The sequence below is a fragment of the Lynx canadensis genome, chromosome D2 (assembly GCF_007474595.2).
Source record: "Lynx canadensis isolate LIC74 chromosome D2, mLynCan4.pri.v2, whole genome shotgun sequence".
Taxonomy (NCBI): Eukaryota; Metazoa; Chordata; class Mammalia; order Carnivora; family Felidae; genus Lynx; species Lynx canadensis.
In genome coordinates, this window is record NC_044313.2 from 8,160,772 (window position 1) to 8,176,646 (window position 15,875).

Below are 15,875 nucleotides of genomic sequence, written 5' to 3' on the forward strand. Positions count from 1 at the left end.
GGGGTTTTTTGCTTATTTGTTTTTTAATGTTTATTTATTTTGAGTGAGAGAGAGAGTGCACGCATGCCAGCAGGCGGAGGGGCAGAGAGAGACTCCCAAGCAGGCCCTTTGCTGTCAGGGGTGAGCGTGACGTGGGGCTGGATCCCACGAACTGTGTGAGATCGTGACCTGAGCCGAAATCAAGAAGTCAGACGCTTAACTGACTGAGCCACCCAGGTGCCCCTAGAATTCTGGTTTTTGAAGACGTGGGGGCTAATTCATTCTGTGGATTTTGCTCGGCTGCTTTCTGTCCCTGCGGTTGTAACGTTAGTGTCTCCTGTTGTGTCCCAAACCAGGGAGCAGCTGAGCGACTGAAGTTTTGCGGATGTCCCCTCAAGGAGTAGGAAGTGGCCCCGAGCCTGAGGGTGGCCTGAGGGTGGTGGGGCCTGGTGGCCAGATGTGGTCAGCCTGCCCCTTCCTGCTTTTTTTCTTTGTATTGCGCTTGGGTCTTTGATAGCTCAGGGTGCAGCTGGAGGGAGGGTGGTCCCCGTCCCCCTCTGTAGGCCTCTGCACACTTGAGGGCCTTCGTTGGTGTCACTGCTCCAGCAGGGAGCACACACCTGGCCTTGGGGCATCTGAGACCTGCGGACTATTCTGTGTGTTCTCGATTTCCTCTCTGCACGTTTCTCTGGAGCGGCCGAGTGCCCTTTGCAGTGGTTTCTGAATTGTCCTCTGCAGTTTTCTTTCCAATGTGGTAGTGTTCCCTTTTGCAGGTGAACCCAAGGCTCATTTTGCTCACCGTGGGCTTGGGGGAGACCTGCCTAAAATCTTGAGGGTGATGTTCCCAGGGTAGAAGGGAGAGGAGAAAAATGAATCAGGTGGAAATACACTGAAATTCATCAGAGTCAAGTATTTAATATTGCAGTCCTCTGCATTTTGAATTCATTGAGAATCTCTAAATCAGAAGATCATTGCCCTGTCCTTTATTTTCCCATCCTTCAGTATAAGAAAACCCTTCATTTTTCTAAACGTGGAGATTCCTGTGTCAGACTTTCAGTGTAAACCGTTACGAGAGGCCTAAGAACTTTTGGTGCAGAACAGCATGACTTTTGACCTGGGATTTTTGCCTCACCGATCCTTGCATAAAGGGATGTGGGATAGACGGTTTGTGCTAAATGACTTTACGTTTAAATTTTCTGTTAATTAAAACAAGTTCAAAAATGTGATTTTGGGAAGGCGGGGAACTCCCAGCGGGCGTAGCACGTAGGTTCAGCCGAGCCTAGCAGGTGGGACCGCGTTGCGGAGCGCGGCTCGATTCCCAGAACTACCGATGCCGTGTCGGCGGGACGCGGGACATGTGCGTTGAGCTGAGTTGCATGGATAGTTCTGGGAACCGAGCAAAAGCCCATGGAAAACAGACGTGTGGTGGCAGGAAAGGAGCGGAGGTCCTCAAAGGAGAAGAGAGAGTGGTAGTGCAAGAGAGGGGAACTTCAAGGGTGAGGACCTCACTGGTGCTGCGTGTCCGGGACCCCTGCGGAGGACGAGAAGGTCACTAGAGCCCTGGAGAGCGTCTTCAGCGTGGGGAAGACAGTTGGGACATCTCAGCGATAATATTCGCATCCACTGCTGACCAGAGCCACCAGGGCCTCTGTCTGGTCTCCAGATACACTCAGGGGAGAGGTCCTGGCTTGAAACCTCCTCGGACGGGTGACTTGACTCCTGCTGGCATAGATAGCACGTGTCATCGTGTGGATGCAACCATGGCGCCCATGCAGATTGTTAAGGGGAGGAGGAAGGAAGACTTTCCAGGGGTCGGAGGCTTGCAAACCTCAGCTGAGGGAGAGGAAAGGGCTCCTTCAACAGGGAAGACGGAGGGGGAGTAACAGGGAAACATCACTGCTGTGGCCTGAATGTTTGTGCTCCCCCCCACCCGCCCCAGAACCCGTGTGTGGCAATCCTAACCCCTAGGGTGACGCCACGAGGAGGCAGGGGCTTGGGAGGTACTGACGTCCCGAGGGTGGAGCCCTCGGACTCGTGCCCTTGTTCAAGAGGCCCCAGGGAGCCCCCCTTGCCTCTTCTGCCAGGTGAAGATCTGGTGAGAAGGGGCGGCCGTGACCCAGGCGGGGGGCCCTCAGCACGGGGCCACCGTGCTCGTGCCTTGACCTTGGGCTTTCCAGCCTCCAGGCACGTGAGCCATAAACTTCTGTTTATAAGCCACCTGTCCGGGGGTTTTGTTACAGCAGCCCGAACCCACTACGATAGTCGCATTATGAAAACCATGGGGCAGGAATAGCCAAGAGGGAGCGGACTCAGGTCTGCTCTTGGGGCCCTCGAACGAGGAGAGCCGCCGTGCCCGGGGACAGAAACCAGAGTGTGGAATGCAAGATCAAGAAAGGGATGGGTGGAGAGGGAGGGGACTCGGGGCCGGGCAGCGAGGGCAGGTGCCTGCAGAACCCATCACACCGCGCTGTGCAGGGCTGCGTAGGGCGGGACTTGCCTGCCGGGCTGCACGCGGAGCTCCCTACACCTGTCCCATGCGCCTGCAGGTGGGAACTGGAGACCTGCATCCATTGACCCTGCTGACAACACCTGACTTCCGTGGGCAGACCGGTGATGTGACGGGCCAGGCCCTCTCTGGGGCGGCTGACGTGCGGTGGGGGGCGGACCCTCAGGGGGTACGGTGTGGCTGGAACTGCTGTCGGGGTCCGTCCGGTCCTCTGGCAGCACCAATTTGTGGTTTCTGCTGGTGAGGAGGGCTCCACCCTGCACCTGTCCCACGTCCCTGCCATGGTCCCTTCTGGGAGCCTTCTGCCAGTCCTCTAGTGATCCCCATTCCCGCTTAAGTTAACCATCGTGGGTTTCTTTTTTTTTTTTAATTTGACTTTTTATTTAAAAAAAATTTTTTTTTTCAACGTTTATTTATTTTTGGGACAGAGAGAGACAGAGCATGAACGGGGGAGGGGCAGAGAGAGAGGGAGACACAGAATCGGAAGCAGGCTCCAGGCTCTGAGCCGTCAGCCCAGAGCCTGACGTGGGGCTCGAACTCACGGACTGTGAGATCGTGACCTGAGCCGAAGTCGGACGCTCAACTGACTGAGCCACCCAGGCGCCCCTAATTTCACTTTTTAAAATTAACATCCAAACTAGTTAGCATATCGTGCAACAATGATTTCAGGAGTAGATTCCTTAATGCCCCTGACCCATGTAGCCCATCCCCCCTCTCCCCCCCCTCCAGTCACCCTCTGTTTGTTCTCCGTATTTAAGAGTCTCTGCTGTTTTGTCCCCCTCCCTGGTTTTATATTATTTTTGTTTCCCTTCCCTTATGTTCGTCTGTTTTGTCTCTTAAAGTCCTCATAGGAGTGAAGCCATACGATTTTTGTCTTTCTCTAATTTCGCTTAGCATAATACCCTCCAGTTCCATCCACATAGTTGCAAATGGCACGGTTTCATTCTTTCTGATTGCCGAGCAATACTCCACTGTATGTATGTATGTGTGTGTATACACACACACACACACACACACACACACATATATGCCACATCTCCTTTATCCATTCATCCACCGATGGACATTTGGGCTCTTTCCATCCTTTGGCTATTGTCGATAGTGCTGCTATAGACATGGGGGTGCATGTGTCCCTTCGAAACAGCACACCTGTATCCCTTGGATAAATGCCTAGTAGTGCAATTGCTGGGTCGCAGGGTACTTCTGTTTTTAGTTTTTTGAGGAACCTCCGTGCTGTTTTCCAGAGTGGCTGCCCCAGCTTGCATTCCCAACCATCGTTGTTTTCTAACAACCGGAGATGCCTCAGTGACCTCTGTGCATCAGTGACTTGGCCGTGGCCTGGCGAGGGCTTTGCACTTCCTCAGTGTGGATCTCTAGCGTCTTTCGTCATGGCGTGACTGACGGAGATGACTCCCAAACAAAACAAAATTCTCTGAAGATAGTGTCTTCTGATAAGGAAAAACCAGCCTTATTAGGACTCAGGGAAGACTGCGTTTGCACGCAGGCTGGGTGTGTGTGTGCGTGTTTGTCTGGGCTCCTCACCAAGGACGTCGTCAGCTGTCCTGTGGACTGAACGAGTGGCTTTTCTGGCTTACGCCGTCGCGTCATCTCAAGAGTGGGCACGCGTGGACACTGGATGTGGCAGCTCACGGTGGTGTCGGCTGCGTGGGGCTCACGCTTGCCTCGTGTACGTGGTGGTTGGGCCCCTCGAGAGGGCAGGCGTGGAGCTCTTGAGTCGTTATTAGATGTGTGATCCGTAAACACCCCACTTACGGGCGTTTTCTTTTCAGCCCTTGTGCGCCCCGGTGAGAGGGAGGCAGGGCTTCCGCGTAGCAATTCAAGAGTGGTTTTGATGAATATGTTAGTTTCTTCAGGTCCTTCCTTTTTTGTATTAAAATATTCATGGGCATAGGAGAGGTTTCCTTTCCTTGGAAGAAATGCCCTGGATAGCAGTTGTTGTTCCTTTGTCTCACGAGTAAATAAGTGTTTGCGTCATCCCTCTGTCCGTTTGTCTGGCTGGCCGTCTAAATGCTGTGAGTGGAAGGTGTTAGCTCCATGAAGTGCCTAGAATTCCCCACCTGCTGTGTCTTCTGCTAAGGAGGAGGGACCTGGGGATGTGAACGCATCTGAAACGGCTGCCGAAGAGGCTCCTTGACACGGCAGCAAATTCTTTTTGTATTTCTGACGCTTGCTTATGTGGGACCACTGGGCCGGAGCACCAGGACACGGAAGGACACACCAGTGCCCTGTTCCCTGTCAGGCTCTGAAACTTAAGCAGGCAAGCCTGGCGGGATTGGGATGCAGAGCCCATTTCCGGGACACGGGGAATCGTCCAGTGGAACCGCCGACTGGCCACTTTGGTGTCAGGGCTCATGGGATGTGGGCTTTCCTGAGGATGCCGATGTGCCCGAAGCAAGGTGTGCTGGGACTCAGTGACAGGGAGCAGAGGGGACAGCGGGTGGCATCTCCGGCTGAGGGAGCCTCTAAGCCCAGGGTCGGGGCCGGGTCTGAGTGGCAGGTTGAAGGACATTCTGGAGTCTAACCTCCCAGAGGGGACGAGAAGTGATCTTTTTTTTTTTTTAATTTTTTTTTTTCAACGTTTATTAATTTTTGGGACAGAGAGAGACAGAGCATGAACGGGCGAGGGGCAGAGAGAGAGGGAGACACAGAATCGGAAACAGGCTCCAGGCTCCGAGCCATCAGCCCAGAGCCTGACGCGGGGCTCGAACTCACGGACCGCGAGATCGTGACCTGGCTGAAGTCGGACGCTTAACCGACTGCGCCACCCAGGCGCCCCGGACGAGAAGTGATCTTATCTTCGGTCCTTGCCCCGCGTCTGGACCAGGGACCACCGGGGTCTGAGACGCTGGAGGGATATGGCCCAGAGAGGAGAGCAGCAGAGAGAGCAGCGGGACAGCGGGACAGGGTGGGGGGCGTGGGGGGCCGGGCTCCTGCGTCTTGCATCCTGGGCCCAGGGCCTGAGCTGTGGAGGGGCAGGTGTGGCTGCTTTCACATTAGCATAAGCAGGTTCCACGGCTAGGCATGGCTGGTGGAGGCAGGCAGCAGGGATTTCTGAGTGTATGTAAGAAATATTTGGCTCAGTCATCAGACACTTGGTCAGTTTCCTGTAGGCATGATGGAGAATACGCGTTTGACCCTGGACCCGAGGAAATGCCTCCCATGTCGGTCCTCCAGGCATGGAACGTGCCCAGGGCAAACCCTAGTGGGGGAAGAGGGTTATGGTAACTAGAGGACCCTCTGTGAGGTCAGCCTTGGGTGGCCAGGGACGCTTGCTGCACGGACCCCCGCTGGCCGTGTCCCCTGCCCTTGCTGCACGACTTCCCCGTTCATTCTGTGGTCCCCACTGGCTACGTGCCCTCTGCCCCCCCGGTGCCCTGCGTGGTTTCTGCTCACACGGCCTCACTTGAGCCACGGCCCCCTCTGGCGGCACCCGGCTGGAGCACCATCGCTTAAGGTGCCACCTGGAGCCTCCTGGGTCCTCCTGCGGTGTCTGGTGCGTGGCAGGGTCACCGTTACCCCCCTCCTGGTGCTCCTCGCCGTGCCGGGCACCAGTACCTCCGTCCCCAGCACAGATGGCTGATGCATATGTACCGATCCGGGCAGCCACCTGGCAGGTGTGGACAGGGCCAGGGAAGCAGTGTGGCGGCGTTTGACAGCCTGGAGCTGAGAATCTGGAGGCCAGGATCTGAAAATCGAGCTTTGCTGCTGGCAGAGATGCTTTGGATGGCTCACCTTGAGTCTCGGGGCCTCAGCTTCCTCTGTGAGCACTCAAGGGCAGGCCTAGATGCGTCTTGGGGCCTGGAGGGTCTAAATCTCTCTGGCAGCAGCCGTAAGGCAGACTGTCATACCCAGCTGCCCTCAGACCCCCTCCAGCATCCTGAGGCCAGAGGGGCTTTCTCCCCGCGGGCGTTTTTCGTGGGTGCACAGACACCCGCATATCCTCAGGTGCCCTGGGGTCCCATCTCAGCGGTGACCCACACAGCTTTTTAAACATGCCTCTGACATTAGGGATTTCTTGTACCAGTAGAAATAGATTTTACTTCTCCTCCCGAGTTTTTGTTTGCTTCCTCCAGGGTCAGATTTGAGGATACGGATAGCATATATCTTGGAGACTTCTAGCCCCAAGGCGAGGAGAGAAGTCGGGGTGTGGGGAGGCCTGGGATCCAGCCCCAGCACTGATGTTAAAGCTCTTCCCCTCAGGGACGATGGTCTGGACCGGGAGGATCGCCAGGGGTCTGCCCAAGTGCCAGCGTCTTATCCCAGGGGCAGCTTGGACCAAACTGGGTTTGGTAGCTGTTCTCAACACTTATCAGTTTTGCCAAGAACAGGGAACAGTAGATTTTTTTTCTATTTATATTGCCTTGCTCATTAGCATGCACAATGCAAAGGCCAGAGTTGCTGAAGCAAAATCAACAAGTTCTGATTCATTTGCAGAGCTCAACCCCGGGATCGCTCTGAAATTTCTAACCCGTAGGGCTCCCTGGCTGAGTCACATCGTGGAAGGCTCCTTAATTGGAAACAGCCTCAGACAGTAGCACGGACAGCAACAGAGAGAAGGGCTATCAGAGCACAAACAGCCGGAAAGGAAGCGCCGACAAGAAAGGCAGTTGGGGCACTGTTGACGGCCGAGTCGACAGCATCTGTCCGGAGACACTGGACAGGCAGGGGGGTGGGCTTCCCCGACGGGCAGGGCTTCAGCCGGGGGGGGGGGGTACGGGAAAGCGGGAGGCCAGATTTGGGAAACCACAAACTTGCCTTTGAACATCTGTCGTTGTTTTAACAAGCGTTATCCTTTCTAGGTTGCCCACCTCTTGGTCTGGAAACCTTAAAAATCACAGACTTCCAGCTTCACGCATCTACTTCGAAGCGCTACGGGCTGGGGGCGCATCGAGGGAGACTCAACATCCAGGTACCAGCGGGGCCGGAAGGACCCTGCTCGCGTGGCTCGCTGCTCTGGCGATAGACGCAGCAGTGGTTCGTGGACCGTGGGTCGATACCATGCATGGCATTTATAAACGCATGAGCTTCGGGGCACCTGGGTGGCTCAGTCGGTTAAGCATCTGACTCTTGGTTTTGGCTCAGGTTGTGATCTCACCGTTCGTGAGATCGAGCCCCAAGTTGGGCTCTGCACCGATAGCCTGGAGCCTGCTTGGGACTCTCTCTGGCTCTCTCTGTCTCTCTCTCAAACTAAATAAATAAATAAAAACTTAAAAAAAAATGCATTAGCTCCACTTCTCCCACCAGGAGGGGGGTTGCCTCCAATCCTCTGTCTCACGGAGAGGGTCCTGAGACTCCGGGTTGGTGTCTTCTACAAAGAGCACTCTTACCACCACCCACAACTCTTCCAGGCTTTTCTGCGGCTCCCCCCAGGTCAGACCCCGAGTGGCTCACCTGGGCCCCAGCACATCGTGTCTGGCCTCCTTCTCTGAGGCTCGCGGGTCATGTAACCTTGTCGCTCATTACTGTCAAGGTCCTACTCCAGGAAGGAGTAAAAATCCACTCCTGCACGCGGGTTTTATACCCTGCGTGGTTCTTGACTTCTTGCCTTTTCTCAGGCAGGTTCCCCTGCCCGCGAGCCCTTGCCCTCCCCCCCTGCCGGTCAGTGTACATCCCGTGGCATCCGTGGTGTTCATTTCCTTGTGCTGCCCTCACAGCGTCTCATAAATGCAGCCACTTAGGCCACACGAACGTCTTCTCTTCCGGTTCCGGAGGACAGAAGCCCCGTCGGGCTAAAGCAAGGTGTGGGCAGGGCTGTGTTCCTGCTGGAGCTGGAGGGGAGAGCCCCGTTCTTCTCCTTTTCCAGCTTCTAGAGGTGCCTACATTCCCTGCGTGTGGTCCTCTCCTTCTAAGCCTCTGGGCCCTTCTGCTTCCCTCTTCCACTTTTAAGGAGGCTTGTAGGGACATCGGACCCTCCTGGATGACCCAGGATCATCTCCCTAACTCAAGCAACCTTAATTGTACCTGCAGACTTCATTTCCTTTTACTCTCTGGCCTCGACTGTTTCCGGGCTCCAGATGACGTTGGCATCTCTGTTGGGGAGGGGGCGTTATTCCAACCAGCCCATCCCGAAGCCTTTTTCCTCCAGCTCCTGCTGTTCTGTCCCTACCCAGCTCAGCATTTGGTCGTGTGCTGTCCTGTGTGGGTCTCTGGTATTCTAGTTGTCTTTCCCCCAGCTGCTCCATCACTGTGTGTGTTTTCTAAACCCTTTCTGTGCACGCATCGCCTCATCTAGCCTCCTGGGAGGGGGGTGGTTCTCTCTCCACCCCACCCTCCCCCCCGCCGAGATGTGGGGCCATCAAGGGTAACGGCTGCTGAGTACCAGCGTCAACATCTGCTCGCGTGGGCCGCCGTGAACATATTGCGGGCAGCTGCTGTGCTGGGAACTGGACAAGAGCGGACGAGGTCCCTCCCAGGGGCACCCGGGCTCTGGGGTGTCTGAGCAGAGCTCCGACTCTGAGCGTCTGCCCCTCCCTCCTCCCTCAGCACTGCCACACCACACAGACTTTCAGACCACTCAACCTCAACTGGCACCACTTGGCAGTCCCAGAATTCCAGTAGAACATTTCCAGACCTGACTTTAATGAAAACCAAAGGTTGGTTTATAAGTGTGTTTTTTTTTAAATGTGTATTAATTTTTGAGAAAGAGAGAGATCGTGAGTGGGGAGAGGCAGAGAGCGAGGGAGACAGAGAATCCCAAGCAGGCTCTGAGTTGTCAGTGTGGGACAGTGGAACTTGAACTCAGGAACTGCGAGATCATGAGCAGAGCCGAAATCGAGAGCTGGACACTTAACGGACTGAGCCACCCAGGCGCCCAGGATTATTGTTTTTTAATAACAGCTGATAAGAAACATTTGGATGTGCACAATTGAGACACTGTGTTTTCCAAGAGGGTGATTTCTCCAAGTTTCACAAGAGTGACCATGAATAATGTGAGTGCCTGCAGCACCTTGAACGGGCTCCAGGCTTCCTCACAAATAAGGTCAGGGCGAGCGGGGCCAGATTCAAATGGGTGTGGGGCTGTTCCGTTCATCATTAGAGGAGTGGTCACCTAATGCCCGAATGCTCTCTCTGTAAATGAAGTTACCCTTTTTTAAAGAGGAAGTGTTGCCATTTATACAGGCTTTCAGACAAACATTGAACGGGTCCATTAGTCCTGAGTTTATTGGTGGGAGTAGGGGCTGTGAGTAGTGTTGTTCTAGTTGGGGATTCTACGACCACAGTGGGCAGGTGGAACGTCGGGGGTCATAGTGCAGGGGTCCTAGGCGTGCAGAGTTCAGACCTTGGCCTTGACACTTCTAGATTTGGGGACCCTCAGAACCATTATCTCATGGCTCCGAGCCTCAGTTGCCTCAGCAGAGAAGAGGGAGTCATGGGATTTGTTGAGCAATGAAATCAGGTGATTTATAATTTTAAAACTTGCTGGATCATTTCACTTCTCTGCTTGCAGCTTCTAGTAGCTTCCAGGTGCTCCTGGAAACTCCTAGCTGGCCCTGTGTGACTGGCCCCTCTTAATCCTGTGTGGTGCTGCCCCTCCCTGAATGTTGGTGGCTTGTTTTGGGGTGATACCTGACCCTCCTTGAGTAGGAGCCCCAGGTTAGGAGGGGCTTGGTCTCTCGTCCTCTCCCTTCCCCCCAGCCCAGAACATCGCCCGGCACACAGGACATATACAGAGGGTGTCAGGTGAAGGCCTGGCTGAAGGGGAGATGGTGGGCGTTCGCCGCCCTGCCTTTGCTGGGCCCCACGGCAGGTCCCCCGGGGGGACGCTCATCGGGCAGGGAGCAGCTGGCTGGGCTGTCCTGTGTCCTCGTCATCTTTCCTGGCTACCTCATCCTTCATCCAGGGAGAAGGCAGGTTTCCTGGGCTGGAAGTGTGGACAGACCCACCCTCCTGACTTCAGTCGACATGAACTAGGACAGTTGCTGAAAACCACCATAATCAGTGCTGTTTATCCTGGGGGGAGGTATTGTTTTCTTCAATGGTCTGTCATTTCTCCAAATGCCCTCCGACTAGAACATCTCTGCACCTGCTCTTAGGATGTGAAGTTGCTGCTTTAACAGGGAGTCCCAGGCCAGCCGCCCCTGAGCCTGCCGGAGCCCCCACCCCCGTGGATTATGTGGTGTTAAACACAGAAGGCGGAGCGTTGCCTACGGCACGTGTGAGGGCCTTCGGCACAACCCTCCGTGGGCAAACGATGACTCGGTGGGAGCCCCTTTCGGGGTTCTTAACCTTCCAGAATCAGTGTCCCACGAAGCCTGATGTCATCGCCACAGGTGCTCTAAAATGCGTCCTCCCACACGGACGATCTGAAATGCAGTTTAAAAATACCACCTTGTCTCACTTAGGAGTATTTTGCAGGTACGCCAAGCTGATGGGATTTTTGTGCGAGAAACACCAAGGTGTCAGGGGTCGGAAGTGTTCCAACGCCGTCATCCGGCATGTGGACGGCGTTGCCCAGCCCTTTGCCGGCCCAGCCTCCGCAGGCGTGGGTGGGGTCCCCCCAGAGCGCACGGGGCTGGCGGGCTGGCCGGGCGTCCCGGTGCACCTGCCGACAGGCCGAGTGGCTCCAGGCCACACGCTGCCTCGTCCAAGGCTTGGTGTCGTCATCAGCGGATGGAGCCCGGCCACCGGCACTGCCACCTTGTCAGAATGTGAGGATCGGACAAAATGAAGACAGAGAATCGTCCTTGGCAGTTTTCAGATGCCGTATTCGCGCCCGTCGAATTCGCTCGCTCCGCTGACCCCGCGGAGTGCCAGGAACTGTGTGCTGTAGCCTGAGCGGGCAGAGATGCCCGTGTCCCGCCTGTCCCCAAATGCAGAGAGAGAGCGGAATCGGCTCCGGCAGGTGTTGGCACCGTGCCGAGCGCTTTCTGCCCGGTATTTCCTTTCGCCCTCGGCAGGAGACAAGTACTATTTTTATTATTATTACCTCTGCCTTATAGAAGACAGACGCATGCATCGTGAGAGTCACTCGGTTAAGCGTCCCCGGGAGTGGCGGTGTGTGAATCAAAGCTGCTGTAAACCTGGAGTCATTGTCCGGAACGGCTCCACAGAACTGCCCCCAAGTCAGCAGGTGGCAGTGTTCTAGGTGCGTCTGGGACGATGGTGAGACCGAGCACCCCTCTCCTTTCTGACCGTTATCTCACGCTGATTTAGTCGTCTGTCACCCTCACCCAACGATTTGCCGGTGTTGGGAGTCTTGCTTTCCTGGGTATTCGTTCCCCCGCAGTGTCAGCGTGCGCGCATCCCTGTGTGCTCCACAGATGTTTCTGGATGGTCGCCACGATGCGGGAGGGTACCGTGGCTGCCATGAAGAAGTCCTGGAGGGGGCGGTGCTGGCCGGTCTGCTGCTGTTTTGCTATCGGAGACTCGCTCCTAGCGACGGCTCATGACCTGAGCCGAAGTTGGACGCTCAACCGACTGAGCCACCCAGGCGCCCCAATGTAGGTTTTGAATAGTCTGGCTAGGACTCTATTTTTCCTGTGACCTCAGTTTCCAGAGTGCAGATTTTGCAGACCGTGGGCTTTGGCCGAATGGCACCTGCCGCCTGATACCAGAAGCACTTGTCTTTGTCTTCATCCTTTTGAGCTGCTATGACGATATCGTATCTCCAGGGGCTTGTAAACTACGCAAACTTAATTCTCACAGTTCTGGTGGCTGGGAAGTCCAAAGTGAAGATGCTGGCAGACTGGGTGTTCAGTGGGGACTCTCTTCCTGGTTCGTAGGTGGCCGCCTTCTTCTGCGTGCTCGTGTGGCGGACGAAGCTGGGGGCTCTGGAGGGCACTAATCCCACCCACAAAGCCTCCACCCTCACAACCCGTCACTTCCTTAAGGCCCCACCTCCCAACGCCAATCACTTTAAGGACTCTTTCCAACAGACGAACTTTCAGGAGACGCACACAGTCTATGGCACTCTTGGTCCTCACTTTAAGCAGAAGACTTTGGAAGAGTAAAACCACCGATGGCTCCACTTAAAACCTCTCTTTTTCCCCCGCAAGTGGCATTTTGCTAATGTTGATTTAATAGTCCAGACTTAGGAAGAAGCCCCCAAATGCACAGTTCTTCATATTGAGGCAAGGATAGACCTTCCAAGAATTCAGAGACCCCGTTCAGCAGGATGGCCCAGATTTGTCCTCTCACCAGTCGGTCTTCTTCCAGCCCAAGATTCTCCAGCACTGACCCCCTCGGGGATGTGATCTCACTTGGAGACAATCACCTATTCTTCTGCTCCAGGAACAGCCACAGGCCAAAATTAACACTCCAGGTCCCAAGAGAACGTTTCGGCAATGAGCTCTAAAATCACTTTTGGATGGTCGTTGGCCTCTAGTTGGTCTTAGGAGGCGGCTTCGTACTCAGGTGGGTCGTGGAATGGCAGCTCATCACCTGTCCTGTCCCTGCAGAATCCTCTGAGGAACCCAAGAGATTTTCCATGGATCCTCAAAGCAAGGTGGGGTCTGAGACCTCACTATTCCCTGAGTGATTTATCCCCCCCCCCCCCCCGCCACCATTGTTACATCAGACGCTTGCCTGCCTGCCTGCCTTCTTGCCTGCCTTCCTTTCGAGGGAGAGACAGAATGTGAACAGGGGAGGGGCAGAGAGAGATTGGAAGACACAGAATCTGAGGCAGGCTCCAGGCTCCGAGCTGTCAGCACAGAGTCCGACGCGGGGCTCGAACCCACGAACCGCGAGGTCATGACCTGAGCCGAAGTGGGACACCTAACGCGGGGCTCGAACTCACGAACCACGAGATCATGACCTGAGCTGAAGTCGGACACCTAACCGACTGAGCCACCCAGGCGCCCCCCCCGCCCCCCCCCCCAAATGCTTTCTTTGCTGTAATTCCTCGAGCAAATTACAGCAGCACTTGAGCCACTTCAAAGGGCTGGGTTTCAATTTCATTCTTAAGACCCTAAAACTATGGTAAGTAGGAGCCTGACATGTGATCAGAAGAAATGAAATCCCCAGAGCATGGCTGGAACCCAGGATGTCACCACAATTCCTGCCTAGACCTGGGAGCACAAGACGGTTGGTGCTCAGATCCGACTCTGGAAGAAAGGGTTGACATTTTGCGGTCACAGGAAAAAACTCGGCACACTGCCTTAACATCGCCAGGTGTCTTTGTGGCGCCTGTTCACAGTCATGTGACATTCTGTGGCCCAGGTCTTGTCTGGCGCGTGCTGGGTATGATCCAGAGTTTGACCCCTGAGAGGAGTTCACCTCTCGTACCGCTTTCACGAGGAAACGTCTGGTTATAATGAGAGCATCTGTCTGAGCCTTTTCTTAGCACCGCTGAAATCAGCCAGAATGCCTCTTGTTAGTAATTCCAGTAAAGGAGTCTCTGGGGCACCTGGATGCTAATATGGGAGTCCACTTCCAACGTCCTGATGATCTTTTTACCTGAAATGAGGTGTCAGCCGTGAAGAAGACCGAGCCCTGTGGCTCGGGACGTCCCCGGCAGGAAGACACGAAGTCGGTCACAGAACACGGAACCGGGTTTTATCCGGGTGTCAAAGTTGGCATGTGTGGGCACACCCCATCTTTCGTCCCCCTGTCTCCTTTGGCACTCCTGGTGCCCCATCTTGTGCAAATGTGGGGACCGCCTGGGGCAGCACTATTTTCACAGGCATCCCTGTCTGCGTGCCCCACTCCTGCCTCACCGATGGCGTTACCTGCTCCCAGCGTCCTCTGAGCACAGCCTGTCTGTTCCATCAGACCATCCCGATTCTCTGGGTGCTCAGCCTCCGGTCTGTTTCTGGCTGCACCAAACCTGGCTGTGTAACTCTGCAGGTCCTTGCCGGGGGCTGTAAATGTGCTAGTTGCTGCGGAGGCAAAAATAATCACAGTGGGGGTATGGCTTCCAAACCAAGGAATGTCCTGCTTGCTCCGATAAAGGGATTTTGTTCTGTATCTGGTTTTAAGAAACAGTCTGGGAGACAGTGTGTGGATGCCAAAATGCTGGAATTTTGGATGTTTGGATTTTTATGGGAATAACAGGACCAAATATTCTAAATCACGAGTCTCTTGGAAAATTGAAAAGGAGAATTTATCACAATGATGATAATGCATTGCTGTCTGTATTCTCCAGCAGCTTGCGTCATGCACACACGAGCAGAAGGGCAAACAGTAAGACAAAAGGAAGGGGCCCCAAGGTAGCAAAAGCTCCCTGGCCTGTGAACCACAGATTTTTTTTTTTTTTTTAAGCAGGTCAGATTTTTTAAAAAAATGTTTACTTTTGAGAGAGAGAGTGTGAGCCCGATGCGGGGCTCGAACCCACAAACTGTGAGATCGTGACCTGAGTCAGAGTGGGACGGTCAACCAGCTGCACCCCCCAGGCGCCCCTGAACCACAGGTTATTAAGAAACCACGGGGCTTTCTGGTTCAGATGCGGATTCTATGCCACTCGCTCTGTGAATTTTCTTTACTGTTTCATTAAATCTCATTAAATTAATACTTCATTTCCTCTTCCATATAGCCGAAGGGAAACTCTGTTTCAGAGATACGGAAATTGAAGTCAGAGGTCGAACGACCTGCCCCCGACCCCACAGCTAGTCAGTGCCAAGCTGAGACTCAAATTCAAGGTTTCTGGCTGCATTTTAGCCCTTTGGTATCTCCGGTACCCACAAGAAGGTTCAGTATGTTCCCTAGCTTCTGGCCTTGGCTGGCATCCCGTCTCGTGACTCACCTCCCTGCCCGCTGGCTTGAGCGTCCCCCAGTACCTTCCAGCCCCATCCTGGCAGGGCCCAGAGAAGCCTGACGGGTGTCAGCGGTCACAGGCACGCGCCTCGCATCCATTCAGCCGTCTGGGCTGTCTGCTTCGCCACGGGTAGCCCAGCCAGGCTGTCTCCTGGACGTGTGCCGGTCACTTTGCATAGGGCTTCCGTGGGCACAACAGACCGCACTAGGTGGAGAAGCCTGTGTGAGGAGGGGATGGAGGAGAGAGACAGGGAGAGGAGAAGAGAAGACCTTGGGGCCCCTTTTATCGATCGATTGATTGATTGGTTTCCTTAACTCAAACCCACTTCCAGTCCTGGGGTAGCAGTGATGAGTGAGACTAGAAATAGTCCTGATATTTCAGCAGACATCCAGGGACGATCTGCTATGTGCTTGTCTCGGTGCTTGGGATACTTCAGGGGCCAAACAGACAAAGATCCTTGCCGTCTGAAAGCTTCTATTCTATGGGGCGCCTGGGTGGCTCGGTCAGTTGGGCGTCCGACTTCGGCTCAGGTCGTGATCTCACGGTCTGTGGGTTCGAGCCCCGCGTCGGGCTCTGTGCTGACAGCTCAGAGCCTGGAGCCTGCTTCGGATTCTGTGTCTTCCTGCCTCTCTGCCCCTCCTCCCTCTCACAGTCTGTCTCTCTCTCTCTATCAAAAAT

General features: G+C 54.7%; 1 protein-coding gene across 1 annotated transcript in view; it reads left to right on the forward strand.

Moving 5' to 3' along the window:
• The window catches only part of CPXM2 (carboxypeptidase X, M14 family member 2), a 142,218-nt gene that overhangs the window by 26,128 nt on the left and 100,215 nt on the right, over positions 1-15,875 (forward strand). Inside the window, exon 3 of the mRNA XM_030335351.1 lies at positions 7,306-7,415. Within this exon, the coding sequence (XP_030191211.1) occupies positions 7,306-7,415 (110 nt within the window). The remainder of the gene's footprint in view (positions 1-7,305; positions 7,416-15,875) is intronic.